This window comes from Schistocerca americana, chromosome 1, assembly GCF_021461395.2.
Source record: "Schistocerca americana isolate TAMUIC-IGC-003095 chromosome 1, iqSchAmer2.1, whole genome shotgun sequence".
NCBI lineage: Eukaryota > Metazoa > Arthropoda > Insecta > Orthoptera > Acrididae > Schistocerca > Schistocerca americana.
In genome coordinates, this window is record NC_060119.1 from 139,759,385 (window position 1) to 139,774,443 (window position 15,059).

Consider the following 15,059-nt stretch of genomic DNA (forward strand, 5'->3'; position numbering starts at 1 on the left):
CTGTGATCTTGCTTTCGTTCTTCGGTCCATTTTATGCCTGTTCGTTTGTCGCATTGTATCTCATGTAGTTTACTTTTCTTAATGATGTTTCTGAACTTTATTCTGTCGTTTATTGTGTCTGCTGTTATGTTGAGCTGGTTCAGGTCGTTTTCTACCTCTGCCACCCATTTGTTGTTTCTAGTGGTTACCCAGTCAAAGATCTGTTTGGTCAGCCTGTGTGATGGCATTCTGTATAGGTGTCCATAGAATTGTAGTCTGCGTTTCCTAATCTTTTCTGTGATTGTCTCCGTATGTTTGTACAGTTCCTCTGTAGGTTTCTTGATCCATATTCCATTGTTGTTAGTTGCGCCAAATATTTTCCTAAGTATTTTCCGTTCTACTTTTTCTAATTGTCTGATACGTGTATGCCCTCGGATTAGTGTGGTCTCTGCTGCATATAGTGCCTCGGGGAGCACCACCGTGTCGTAATGGCGTAATTTGGCTTTTTGTGAGATAGACTTCTTGTTGTAATGATTCCACACTACTTTGTATGCCTTGTCCAGTTTAGTCTTTCTTTCTTCATTTGAGTCTCTGTTATGTCCACTCATTTGTAGTGTTTCACCGAAGTATTTGAAGTTTGCTGTTTTGTAAATCGTGCCATACTTTGTGTTCAGAGATGAGAGTTTCTTTGTGCTCATAAACTGTGTCTTTTCGTAAGAGATCTGTAGTCCAGTTTTGGAAGCGATTTCGTGCAGTTTTTCAATAGCGTCTTTTGTTTCCTTTATACCTTTCGTGACAATTGCCAAATCGTCTGCAAAAGCCAGGCATTTAATCTGTAGGTTTCCTAAGGTTATCCCCTGCTGTGATGTTTCCCATTCTTTTATGACCTTATCTAACACCAGATTGAAAAGGAGAGGTGAGAGGCCATCGCCTTGTCGGACACCTGTGCGAATTTCGAAGGGCTCTGATAGTTCCCCACAGAACTTTACTTTGGAGGTCGTGTTGGTTAAAGTTTGCTCTATGATAGCCCGTGTTTTGTTGTCTACTTTGTATTCTGCTAGAATTTTGAAGAGAGTTTTCCAGTCGATAGAGTCGTACGCCTTTTTGAAGTCAACAAAGGTAATGATCAGGTTCTGTTTGTGTTGTAAAATCATTTTCAGGTTCCAAATTTGTTCCGCACAAGACCGCCCTTTACGGAAGCCTGCTTGGTATTCCCCAATCAGGTGGTCGGTTTGGTATTCTAGTCTGTTCAGTAAAGCTTTAGAGAGGATCTTGTACGTGACCGGTAGTAGGGATATTCCTCTGTAGTTGTTCGGGTTAGTCTTGTCACCTTTTTTGTGTAGTGGGTGTATCAGGGCAGTTTTCCAGTCGTCAGGAATTTTCATGGTCTTCCAGATGTCTTCCAAGATCCTGTGGATGTCTTTGGTGAGTTCTGGGTCTTGTAACTTCCAGATTTCCGCGATGATGCCATCTTCTCCTGGTGCTCTACGATTCTTGAGTGACTTTATTATTTCTTTAACTTCTTCTAGAGTTGGAGGTTCACTATCTGGATTGTATGTGCTCGTTTCTGTCATCATTTCTTCCATGGGGGGGTCCGTGTTGAGCAGTTTTTCAAAGTACTTTGCCAGAATGTCACAATTGTTTTTAGTATTGGTTTCTAGGGTTCCATCCGGTCTTCTGAAGCACAAGTTGTGTGGTTGATATCCAGTCATATTTTCTCTGAACGTTCTGTAGAAGTTTCTTGTATTGTTCTTCATGAAGTCCGATTCGATCTCTGTCAGTCGCCGTTTGTCATACTGTCGTTTTTCACTGCGAATGATTTTGCTTGATTGCTTCTGTGTTTTCAAGAAGTTCATCCAATTCTCTTGGGATTTATGGCAACTAAATTTATATATATATATATATAATAGAGGGAAACATTCCACGTGGGAATGTCTGCTTGTGTCTGTGTATGTGTGGATGGATATGTGTGTGTGTGCGAGTGTATACCTGTCCTTTTTTCCCCCTAAGGTAAGTCTTTCCGCTCCCGGGATTGGAATGACTCCTTACCCTCTCCCTTAAAACCCATATCCTTTTGTCTTTCCTTCTCCTTCCCTCTTTCCTGACGAGGCAACCATTGGTTGCGAAAGCTAGAATTTTGTGTGTATGTTTGTTTGTGTTTGTTTGTGTGTCTATCGACCTGCCAGCGCTTTTGTTTGGTAAGTTTCATCATCTTTCTCTTTTTTATATATATATATATATATATATATATATATATATATATATAAAAAAAGAGGGAAACATTCCACGTGCTTGTGTCTGTATGTGTGGATGGATATGTGTGTGTGTGTGTGCGCGAGTGTGTGTGTGTGTGTATATATATATATGCAAATGATTAGCTTTTCAGAGCATTCACACAAGGTTGGCGCCAGTGCCGACACCTACAACGTGCTGACATGAAGAAAGTTTTCAATCGATTTCTGATACACGAACAGCAGTTGACCGGTGTTGCCTGGTGAAACGTTGTTGTGATGCCTCGTGTAAGGAGGAGAAATGTGTACCATCACGTTTCCGACTTCGATAAAGGTCGGATTGTAGCCTATTGCGATTGCGGTTTATCATATCGTGACACGGCTGCTCACATTGATCGAGATCCAATGAATGTTAGCAGAATATGGAATCGGTGGGTTCAGGAGGGTAATACGGAACGCCGTGCTGGATCCCAATGGCCTATCACTACCAGTCGAGATGACAGGCATCTTATCCGCGTGGCTGTAACGGATCGTGCAGCCACGTCTCGATCCCTGAGTCAACAGATGGGGACGTTTTCATGACAACAACCATCTGCACAAACAGTTCGACGACGTTTGCAGCAGCATGGACTATCAGCTCGGAGACTATGGCTGCGGTTACCCTTGACACTCCATCACAGACAGGAGCGCCTGCGATGGTGTACGCAACGACCAACCTGGGTGCATGAATGGCAAAACGTCATTTTTTCGGATGAATCCAGGTTCTGTTTACAGCATCATGATGGTCGCATCCGTGTTTGGTGACGTCGTGGTGAATGCACGTTGAAAGCGTGTATCCGTCATCGCCATACTGGCGTATCACCCGGTGTGACGGTATGGGGTGCCATTGGTTACACGTCTTGGTCACCTCTTTTTCGTATGAACGGCACTTTAAACAGTGGACATTACATTTCAAATGTGTTACAACCCGTAGCTCTCCCTTTCATTTGATCCCTGCGAAATCCTACATTTCAGCAGGATAATGCACGACCGCATGTTGCAGGTCCTGTACGGGCCTTTCTGGATACAGGAAAGATTCGACTGCTGCCCTGGCCGGAACATTCTCCAGATCTCTCACCAACTGAAAACGTCTTGTCAATGGTGGCCGAGCAACTGACTCACCACAATACACCAGTCACTACTCTTGATGATCTGTGATATCGTGTTGAAGCTGCTTGGGCAGCTGTACCTGTACACACCATCCAAGCTCTGTTTGATTCAATGCCCAGGCGTATCAAGACCGTTATTACGGCCAGAGGTGGTTGTTTTGGGTACTGATTTCTCAGGATCTATGCACCCAAATTGCGTGAAACTGTAATCACATGTCAGTTCTAGTATATTACATTTGTCCAATCAATACCTGTATACCATCTGCATTTCTTCTTGGTGTAGCAATTTTAATGGCCAATAGTTTATATTGAGAGGCCAATGTCAAAATACCCAGACTCGTGAACAGGGGTCAACAAGAAGTTCATGAACTTGCACCACTTATTGCCTGAACTGCTCGTTTCTGAGCCAAAAATATCCTTTCAGAATGGGAAGAGTTACCCCAAAATATAATACCATATAACATAAGCGAATGAAAATAAGCAAAGTAAACTAATTTTCGTGTCGAACGATCACTCCTGAACGTAGGCTATTCACGACAGCTTATTATCTATCTGAACACCTAGAAATTTGAACTTTTCAGTTTCACTAATCAAATGCCCATTCTGTGAAATTAAAACGTTAGGTTTTGTTGAATTGTGTGTTAGAAACTCTAAAAAACTGAGTCATACTGTGATTTAGCATTAGTTTATTTTCTACAGGCCTTGAACTTAGATCATGTACTCCACTATTTGAAACCCAGCCAATGTTGCACACAACATCCGTTACTACCAAGCTAGTGTCATCAGCAAATAGAAATATTTTAGATTTACCCTTAATACTAGAGGGCATATCATTTATATAAATAAGGAACAGGAGTGGCCCCAACATTGATCCCTGGGGCACCCTCCATTTGACAGTAACCCACTCAGACCCCACATCACAGCTGTTATCAACATTATGAATAATGATCTTTTGCTGCTTGTTGCTAAAGTAAGAGGTGAACCAATTGTGAGCTACTCTCCGTATTCCATATTGGTCCACCTTCTGGAGCAATATTTTGTGATCAACACATTCAAATGCCTTAGTTAAATCAAAAAATATGCCAAGTGTTTGAAACCTTTTGTTTAACCCACCCCACACCTCACAGAGAAAAGAGAATATAGCATTTGCAGTTGTTAAACAACTTCTAAAACCGAACTGTACTGGTAAAAGCAGGAATGCCGTAGTTCAATTTTGTGTCACTGCAGGTGTCTTAGATAGTTTGTTTCTTTCACATGTTGTCCTGCTAGGTACTTCCTTGGTGGCCATAAGCCACAAATCTGGTAGCCTGTAGTCATCATCTCTGCAGAGATGAAGTTATTTGTTAGAGATCTCTGTGACTTCGTGGATTTCATTCTTTGTGTCAAAGTCATGTCATACACATTACAACAATCACAGATCACTTCATGAAATATGACTCTGTGAAGATGAAGGGTTCCATGCTAGGCCAGAGAATGTCCTCTGCTTCATATTGACTGAAGAAATGTCGCTTTTATACAGTTTCTCTGAAGAATTTTACCAATGCTGTTCATTACCCTGCAGACATATGATAGCCTTAGCAAGTAGGAAGAAGGCTCCAGATTTTAGAACAACACCTTCGGAAGTTGCTATCTGTAACATTGCTGTCATAACCTTTAGCGTTAATGTGTCCCTTAAGTAGACACTTAAGATTCAAAGTTTTCATTGTTTGTAACACAGAAAGCTTGAAAGACACCATGTTTAGCGATGCTTGAGCTGATTGGTGGATGGGAAGTAATTACTAAACATTTCTGTGTTGTTAGGCTTCCTGTACACTTCCAGTGTCTCTTCAGATCTTATATAAACCAACACCTCCCCATCTCTGGAGGAAATTAATTTCAGGACAGATGCCAGTAAATAAATTTTGGAATGTACATGACTATTTTATATGATGTAGCCATGTAACTGATATTTCATCCACAAAATAGTCAAGATGATTTTAGCTCAGTACCAAGTCAAAACGTTTAAAGAAATTTGCACAAAATACAACTGGCCAGTGGAAAGACACCATGGTGATGGTAATGGATACTGCAGAATAATAGAGGAAGATGTAACAACTTTGGCTTGGCTTCACATACTGTCAACTGAAATATACACTATGTGATCAAAAGTATCTGAACACCTGGCTGAAAATGACTTAAAAGTTCGTGGTGCCCTCCATTGGTAATGCTGGAATTCAATATGGTTTTGACTCACCCTTAGCCTTGATGACAGGTTCCACTCTAGTAGGCATACGTTCAATTAGGTGCTGGAAGGTTTCTTGGGGAATGGCAGCCCATTCTTCATGGAGTGGGGAATGGCAGCTCAGTCTTCATGGAGTGCTGCAGTGAAGAGAGGTATCGATGTTGGTCGGTGAGGTCTGGCACAAAGTCAGAGTTCCAAAACATCCCAAAGGTGTTCTATAGGATTCAGGTCAGATCTCTGTGCAGGCCAGTCCATTACAGGGATGTTATTGTCATGTAACCACTCCGCCACAACCGTACATTATGAACAAGTGCTCGATCATGTTGAAAGATGCAGTCACCATTCCTGAATTGCTTTTCAGCAGTGGAAAGCAAGAAGGTGCTTAAAACATCAATATAGGCCTGTGCTGTGATAGTGCCATGCAAAACAACAAGGGGTGCAAGTCCCCTGATTCGTCACTCCACACAACGTTTTTCCATTGTTCAATCGTCCAATGTTTACGCTCCTTACACCAAGCAAGGTGTCATTTGGCATTTATCGGCATGATGTGTGACTTATGAGGAGCCACTCGACCATGAAATCAAAGTTTTCTCACTTCCCACCTAACTGTCATAGTGCTTGCAGTGGATCCTGATGCAGTTTGGAATTCTTGTGTGATGGTCTGGATAGATGTCTGCCTATTACACATTACGACCCTCTTCAACAGTTGGCAGTCTGTCAGGCAACAAATGAGGTCGAGCTGTACGCTTTTGTGCTGTACGTGTCCCTTCACGTTTATACTTCACTATCACGTTGGAAACAGTAGACCTAGGGATGTTTAGGAGTGTGGAAATCTTGCGTACAGACGTATAACACAAGTGACTCCCAATCACATGACCACATTTGAAGTCCGTGAGTTCCGCGGAGTGCCCCTTTCTGCGCTCTCACTCTGTCTAATGCCTAGTGAGGCCGCTGGTGTGGAGTACCTGGCAGTAGGTGGCAGCACAATGCACCTACTATGAAAAACGTATGTTGTTGGGGTGTCCGGTTACTTCTGATCACATAGTGTATTTAGATAAACAGGATATTAGATTCTATATACATTACATCTTTTACCATTGTAAATTACGCTGATGTTTATTCACTAGTGCAAAAGACACACAAACTTCTTGCTACATCCCTGTCCACCAAATGGACAGCACATGTGGACATCGCAGTTGAATTCTGCAGTGTAAAACATCTTAATCTATCTGATGATGGTAGCACAACTATTGATATGAACAGTGATCTTTAAAATAAAAGTGACTGAAGCAGTAAAGAAATGGCTTTTTGGTGTAGATTATTATAAAATTTAAGAAAAAAATATGTTACAAGGCTTAAAAATGGTTAGTTATAAAATAAAGATTCTGGTGGCCCACATTCCCTATTATGCCCATAGTATACATACAACCAAAGATACACAAAGAAGGAGATCTGCTGAAACTTGTTGCAGATGGCCAACTGTGTATCAGAGAAGTTGAAACACGTTGACAGGAAAATAGACTTATTTGTGAAGTATTGCACACGTTATGTAGAGATTTAGTGCACTTAAAGTGCCTGCCTGCAGGCAGCCAAGCACCCACAGGCTCGGGTGGACAAATAGCTGATCACAGGCAGTTGGGGAACTATGTTGTAGCATACATAATCATACTGCATGCGGCCAAGGATAGCCAAGCACGTCTTGCATGTGCACAATGTGTGCAGTAAAGAAGTATTTTGGACGACATGCAGTAACCAGTGCTGAGTTATGTCCAGCCTGTCATCTCCATTATGCCGATGATTTTGTTTTTCCTATGATGTAAAAAGAAACTGCTTCGATTTCACTTTTTTTTAAAAAATGTTGTCCCCCTGAATTTAACTTCCCTTTGGAGATGGAGAGTGAGAAAGATGTTTTGTTCCTAGATGTGTTGGCTACAAAAGATTGGAAAGACCTTAAAAGTACTCTGGAACACAGAGTATCATTGGATGAAGATCTATTTTTCTGCTCTGTAAGGCTGTCATTCTTGTACTGCCTACTGTCAGTCCCTAACTAAAACATCAGCCTACTAATCAGAGCCTGAGGAACTTGCACTCAGTAATTCTCCACCTTAGAAACACTGCAGGAGAATATCTGTTTATATGTGAATGCAGCACTGAATTTTGACAGTGTACAGTTACCTGTGGACACCAGATATCCCCAAAAGATTCCAGCGAAGTAGTTGAAACACTCGAGTTGTTGAAGTAGTACAAGAGGAAAACAATACAGCCTAATTATCCAGAGGATCTTACTTCTGTTGGCAACTGTTGCAAAAGCCTGCAGACTTACATTTTTCATGTATTCGCCAGATTTCTGTCATCAAGAGGAACAGCAGCTAAGTGACAATGCAGACAAAGGGACTCAGTCATCCTCAAGAAAGGCCGGGTTTCGTGATCCTAGTTCATTGGTCTCAGATATGGATGATGGGACTTCCTGCTGCAACAATACAACCACTTTTCCTCAAGGTACAGTTGTTTTTATTATTATTTCTGAGTAGTTTATTTTTATTCTTTTATTTATTTATATTATCCAAAAAAGTATTCACTAACAAGTTTACATCTGCTCATCACTGAAGTTACGTTGTAAAATATACACATCTCAGAATTTTCTTGTTCGCTTATATATAACTGTTTTCCTAAAACTATATCGAGGAAATTTGTACTTCTTGAAGACTAACTCCAAACAGGTTATATTTTTTGTCATTGTTGAGAATGGCGCCTTGCAGTATTTCTGTTTAAATTCATAATTCACTGTTAATAACTGTTACTCTGTTGTATTTGTAATTTCAGTTCAGATCACCATCAAATAACCCATAGTGTATTCAGCATTCAGCAGCAATTTCTTGGTAATGACAACTGTAGCCCACTCTATTAGTCACAGAATATATTACCCTCTTTACCTAAGTATAAGATGATCCTGAATGTAATGGTGTCCCCCCCCCCCCCCCCCCTCTACCCATTCCCTACCATATTTATTTTCTTTTAAGAGGCACCTTGAGAAAAATTTATTTCTAACAGATTCTGACCAGTCAAAATTACAGAGAGTTTTATTGACATTAAATATCTGCCTAAAAGTTAGCAGTGTACCTATTTTAAATATAGGCCATTTATTGATTGTGTATATGTTGATAATATGTGAAAAATAAACACACAGAAATGGTTTACTGTGGTATCACCATTTTTAATCATCATCCTAATAAAACAGTTGTTAAATTTATATCCTAACTGTCAAATTCACTTTTCTTTCCAAACCTGAGAAGTCAGCTGTTCCCCCCAACCCCTCCTCCTCCGAAAATACATTGAATTTTGCTGCCTTATGGGTGTGAGAATGTTACAATGTTCTTTTGTTTCCAAACATATCAATCATGTACCTGCCATTCTCTCAATGGCTGCACAGAACCAGCAGCTGACACACCCCCTATCATTCCCCTTATACTTCACAGCAAGTAACAACATTCTTGCAGGAAACATGTAAGTATGCCACTGGCCTCATGTAGACTTTTACCATCTTGTGCAGAAATGTATCCCATTTTTGTGTATCTGTCCAATTTTAAGGCCAACCCAGGCAAACTGCAGTTTTAACATGGCAGATGTTCATCAAAAGCCAAAGTACACGATATAGGTTCCCATGGTTGGCAGCACACTCATTACTCCCCTCCCCGCACTTGTCCTAGTTCTCAGCCGGTATCACCAACTCTTCTGTAATGCTGTGCTTGAGCGTCTGTGAAACACAGGCTGCAATATCTTCAGTGGTGCAGGTAATATGTACCACTACCAACTAATACGTAAATAAGAGATCACAATCACAGTTGTGTAAAATTCTAAAATATTTGCTCATCCCACGATCTAGGAATGTCTGGTATACTATCTCCATGGCTAAGTCTTTCTGCTGCAATTTATTCACATGATAAGAATTTGTTATTTGCATGATAAGAATTTGTCGGTTTATTATGGTTTATTTCATTATTTAGATATTTAATTCTGGATTATTTTTCTTTCTTGATTCATCTGAATTTACCCATCCTGTTCTAGAGCTGATGAAATGTCTGTAACTTTCTTACCCGGTATTTTAATATGTGTACAGCAAACGAATTTTTCATTTACAACTCATTTGGTAAATCATTACAGTCTCTTTACAGTCAAGTAAAATATTGACTAATGTATAAAATTAAGTAATGTTTTTGAAGGGCAACATTTTCACCTTTCACTGTTAACTTCCCTTGAAAAGCACTATTGACATTTGTGTACGGTCTTCATACATGTATGAGAACTTTTATGGCATGCCTGTTCAAATACAACACGTGTGACCTCAGTAGCCTGAACTTCACCTGTAAATGTAAGATGGCCCCTACATCAGTCTATTAATCAATGTAAAAACATTGACCTCAGCAGCAATAGTTTAAATGCAAATATAAGACCCTATAGTTTTTTAATGACAAATTTGGGGAAAAAACCTCATCTTGTAATTGAGTAAATACTGTAATATTGTCTCATGCCCCTCCCCTTTTGCTGTTTTATTGAGTTACCAGTCAAATCATTTCATTTGGCAGATACAACAATTTAGCCTATGGTGTAAATAAACTGTGATTACAACTTGCAACTGTTATAGAAGTCTTTAAGTTGGATTATAAAATAATGGAAATTCGTACATGGAGCAATGCGTAAAATAACCGCACATGTTTGATGACAAGGTGACAAGTCAACCAAATCCTCCACAGAAAACATGTCTGGTGTGTCATAAATGGCATTAGTGACAGTATGTGTGTCATATGAGAGGAATCTCTTACCAACACACCTAATTTGTGTGCATGCCGAGTGAGTGAGATGTGCCTCCTTGCCCAATTTAGGTGTTCGTATGAATATGAACATGATCAATCCCGAGGTAATGATGAAAACACAATAGTTTTTCACATAATCTGCAACAAATTATGCAACAGTTTCACAATCACACACTTCCTCTGTGTTCTTTCAAAGCATATGTTTTTAATGTTTCTGAAGTTGCGTTCCATTTCGGAAACTTTGACTCTTGAATTCCTATGTTGTAACATAGTTCACACGCATTTGTTTTTTCATTTCTGTGAGACATCTATGTGGTATCTCGTCTGCTCTCACTATTAATCATGTTTACGTGCAACGATAACTTATTCTTACCACATGACTCATATTGTATAACCAGTGTAAAATAAGACATCTGCCAAGGCTAAAGAAAGTGAACAAAGATTCCAGTGACCAGATGCACAGTTCAAATGTTGTGGGGAAAAAAAGTGTATAAAAATAAATGAGACGAGGATGTTTCAAATAAGGCTCACACGCTTGGCAGTCCGACACGGTGACCACTTAACTAGAACGCCTTTGTTCTGTCAGGTAGCTCTATATTGTAGTCTGTGGACCGTTTCACTGTTTCTACACTTTTTCTTCAGAGTTCAGTTCACTTCCTTCCTGTTCTCATGGTTGATCTGTCTTCAATTTATTGCGGGCTATCCACTGGGCCATCTTACCATTAAATCTGAGTGGGGTGCGATGGAGAGTTTCCCTTGTTATTAGTTCAGAGATACTTGTGCTGGAAAGAAGTATCTCAAGTGGCCCGGATTGTGAAGCAGCTGTTGAAGTCACTGTGTTGTGTGTGAAGCATGTTCGGCATCTTTCATAGTTTGGCAGTGGCTATTCATGCAAGTAGACAGTAGGTTATTTGTCGTGCCCACATTGAATCTTGTACAGTAATCCCAGTGTACCTGGTATATAATATGGCTACTTTCATACGTGGCCTTGCCTTTTATTGGGTAGAAAAAGCCTATGACTGGACAACAGTAGAAAGTGGGGGTGGGTGTACGGGACAGGTCTTGCACATGGGCCAACTAAAAGGGAAAAAGCTATGGTGTGTAGGATTGGAATAGAGAGGGACAAGAATATTCAGTAATTTGGCTGTGCAACCAGATAGTACTACGGAGAATGTGAGTATGATTTTGGGTAGGATATCCCTCCTCTCAGGCATGACGAGAGATAGTCGAAGCCCTGGTGGAAGATGTGGTTGAGCTTTTCAGGGTCATGGTGGTACTGGGTGATGGCTGATCACAGGAGTGTTGGTTGGTGGCTGGCTAACAAGTTTAGACAACAAGTGTCAGAGGAGTAGATGGCATGATAGACTTGTTTAATGGATGGGCTGGACAAGATACCCAATAAAAAGGAGGACCAAGTATGAGAGTAGCCTCGTTATGTATCAGCTTTACTGAAATTCCTGTACAGCATTCTATGTGGACACGAGACAAGTAACTAACTATCTACTCACATGAATGGCTATTGACAAACTGTGGCAAATTACAAACTTGACCACCCAATTGCAAAACTTGCTGCACAGCAAACACGACTTCAACAGTTTGCTTCACAATATGGGCCATTTTGATACTCACTTCCAGCACAGATGCATCTGAACTATGCAGGTAGGAATTCTCTCTCCAGCACAGCCTCCATTCTCACAGTTCTCGTGGCTTAAACCACCTCTCTCTCTCTCTCTCTCTCTCTCTCTCTCTCTCTCTCTCTCTCTCTCTCTAGCCACGGGTCTGTCCAAAGAGTTGCCTCTTTCCTGCTACCCCATCCTTGCATCCTTCACCACATCCATCAGCTCAGACAACTGCTCTCAATAATTATCAATTATCAGTCTTACTGTGGCTCGGAGTGTGTATTTGGGTGTCTGCGTGGTTATGTATTTGAACATGTATATTATTTCTATAAACAGAGCTAATGGTCGGGCTCCACGCATTGTTTTTTGTTGGTGAGTGGTTACCTTTCCTTAATTTTACATAAAGTTGGATTACAATAGACAGAACATGATGGAATGTAAATGTCCTATTTTTCCTTGAAGTTTAAATAGGACTCTCAAACACAGGGTCATTATTGAGAATATTTTGACAGTGATGACCACTTGAAAGCTGTTATTGATGACATGATTATCCTTCAGTGTCAAAAATTGTAGTCCACCATCCTACCATAATTATTACCCAGCAGTTTGTTCTGGTTTTCACCTCATTGCACATACTTCTGCAAGATTTTCTTATTTCACTTCTAATTATTCTTTAATGTTACTTGTATTTCTTGTGGTACGTGCAAGAAATGAAAATGAGACAGATGGAAACAAAGTATGTAAGCTGTTCATTGTTGTCTCACTGCAAGGTAAGGTGGTCAGTGTCTTCATGGAAAAATGTTTGCAGTTGCCTACAGAACTGTGACTGTGCCATAGGCATGCTCCTCTTCGCCCAGAGCAAATCGATGGCCCCAAATGTCTTCATTCATGGTTCCAAAAATACGGAAATTGCACACATCCTTACCCATCCTCCATACAGCCCGGTCTCTTCCCTTACTATTTCCATCGTTTTGGAGCCCTGAAGAAAGACATTCATGGCTTTGACTTGCTTCAGATGAAGAGGTGCATTGTTTGGAAGACAACTAAAAATACTTTTCCATGAAGGAATAACCATCTTTGTCTCACAGTGGGATAAATGTGTTAACAGTTTATTAATGATTATGGCAATTGCTTTGGAAGCAGTAAAAGGTTTAATTACCTTTTTCCATCTGTCTAGGTTTGACTGTCCCTTATATGAAGGTAGTCATAGGAATAAAGAATGAGTTTTGATCAAGTATTATAGACAAAAATGTGTAGGCAGAAAGCAGTATCACTATAAATATATTTAAGTGCGAACCAACAATACGAAGAACTCACTTCATTGCTCAAGCACATTTATAACGTACCTTCTAAATAAAGCATCCTGTATAAATATGAGTGTGGAGTATATATTATGATTAGGCATTAAACCAAGCCAAACTTAGTATGATAAAAATAGTTGTAAAGAAAAGAAATTTCTATGCTTTTCATACCATCAACAAAAAATTGTAACATCTAGTAAGTAGTAAACAAATCTTGCGGGGTCATCACCCAAGTGACTGCATTGTCTTGATGAAACATTTTGGATAGTTTCCTACTTATAATCTTTACTTTATCTGAAGAAGTGTTGGAAAAATGTGTCAAGATGACTTGATTAGCAGCTCACAATCTGAGAAGTTTCTTCTGTGGGATTTGCTGAAAAAACCTGCATTTTGTCTAATCTGTAGTTCCTGCCTGATATAAGTTTGAAATGTTGATTAATTTCACTAAGAAATGTGTCTTGAAATTGTATGGTTGTAAGTAAATTAATAAGTAGGTTTTTTAAATTTGTGTCCTAACTGAACATTTATTTTCCAGCATTACGGATACATGTTTTTTGTTGGTTACTTTAGACATTTAGAGCAAAAGGAAAGGTATTGCAATCAGTAAAAACAAGCTCCTCAGTGTTTCTGTTCATAGATCTGTTTTATTGTGAAGTAAAATTAGAAGTTGGGAAATAAATTCCTAATGCTTTTAATGAAACTACAAAATGCTGCTTGTATTTAAATAGAACTCTCTGCTGCCATATAATTTAGCATGAAGCATCTAATACAAGAGGTTGTAAACTCTTTAATTGAATAACGTACTCTCGTCAATACATTCAGTCTGAAACTTTTTGTAGTGTCTGTATAACAACACTTTATGATATAAGTTAAATTTATTCATGTCCTTGTTTAGTCAGACTACAAGTATTTCTCATGTCTTGCAGTCAAACACCATTTCCGAAACTTATATATCCCACCTCCCACCCTTTCTGAGTATTCACAGTGCTTTACAATCTCTCAGATATTTATGTAGTTGCTCATAATGTACCTGTACAGAACTATGTACCTACAGGGTGGCACACGAAATGTGTTACCATTTTGTTTTTGAATATAAACTTCAATGTCAATACAATCTGAAAGGAACTTTTACTACAATGAAGAGCCGTCCATGGAGATTTGTTCTATGTCAGCATATGCTCAATATGTCCACCATTTCATTTCCTAACTTCCTTCAAACGAACACTGAAGTTAGTGATCCTATGGCGCATGTCTTCCGTAATTTCACTGCAAGCTTGAAGAATAAGTCTTCTGAGCTCCATTAAATCACGTGGACGTTTCGGGAAAATTTTTTCCTTTAGGTACCCCCAAAGAAAAAATTCACATGGATTGAAGTCTGGACTATTGGGGGTCAATTTTGTTCGTCATTGAAGCAACCTGGAAACGTGAGTGAAATGATCCGCATGTCGAAATGCTCGTGTAAAAATTCCAACACAGTGTTTGCAGTATGTGGCCTTGCTCCATCTTGCATGAACCACTGCGTGTTGAAGGGCAAGGCAGTAGCAAGAAGCTGTGGAATGAAGCTATTGCGAAACATACTCAAATAACGCTCGCTGTTCACAGTTTCTTCAAAGAAAAAGGGTCCAATAAGTCCGTGACTGTAAATTGCTGCCCATGCTGTGATCCTCGGAGCATAATGTTGTCATTCATGAAGCACTCGTAGGTTTTCAGTGGCCCAAAAGCATACATCTTGTTTGTTAACCACACCGT

At 39.8% G+C, this 15,059-nt stretch overlaps 1 protein-coding gene across 1 annotated transcript in view; it reads left to right on the plus strand.

Moving 5' to 3' along the window:
• LOC124607387 (baculoviral IAP repeat-containing protein 6) overlaps positions 1 to 15,059 on the plus strand; it is a 315,981-nt gene that overhangs the window by 238,612 nt on the left and 62,310 nt on the right. Inside the window, exon 48 of the mRNA XM_047139740.1 lies at positions 7,923 to 8,078. Within this exon, the coding sequence (XP_046995696.1) occupies positions 7,923 to 8,078 (156 nt within the window). The remainder of the gene's footprint in view (positions 1 to 7,922; positions 8,079 to 15,059) is intronic.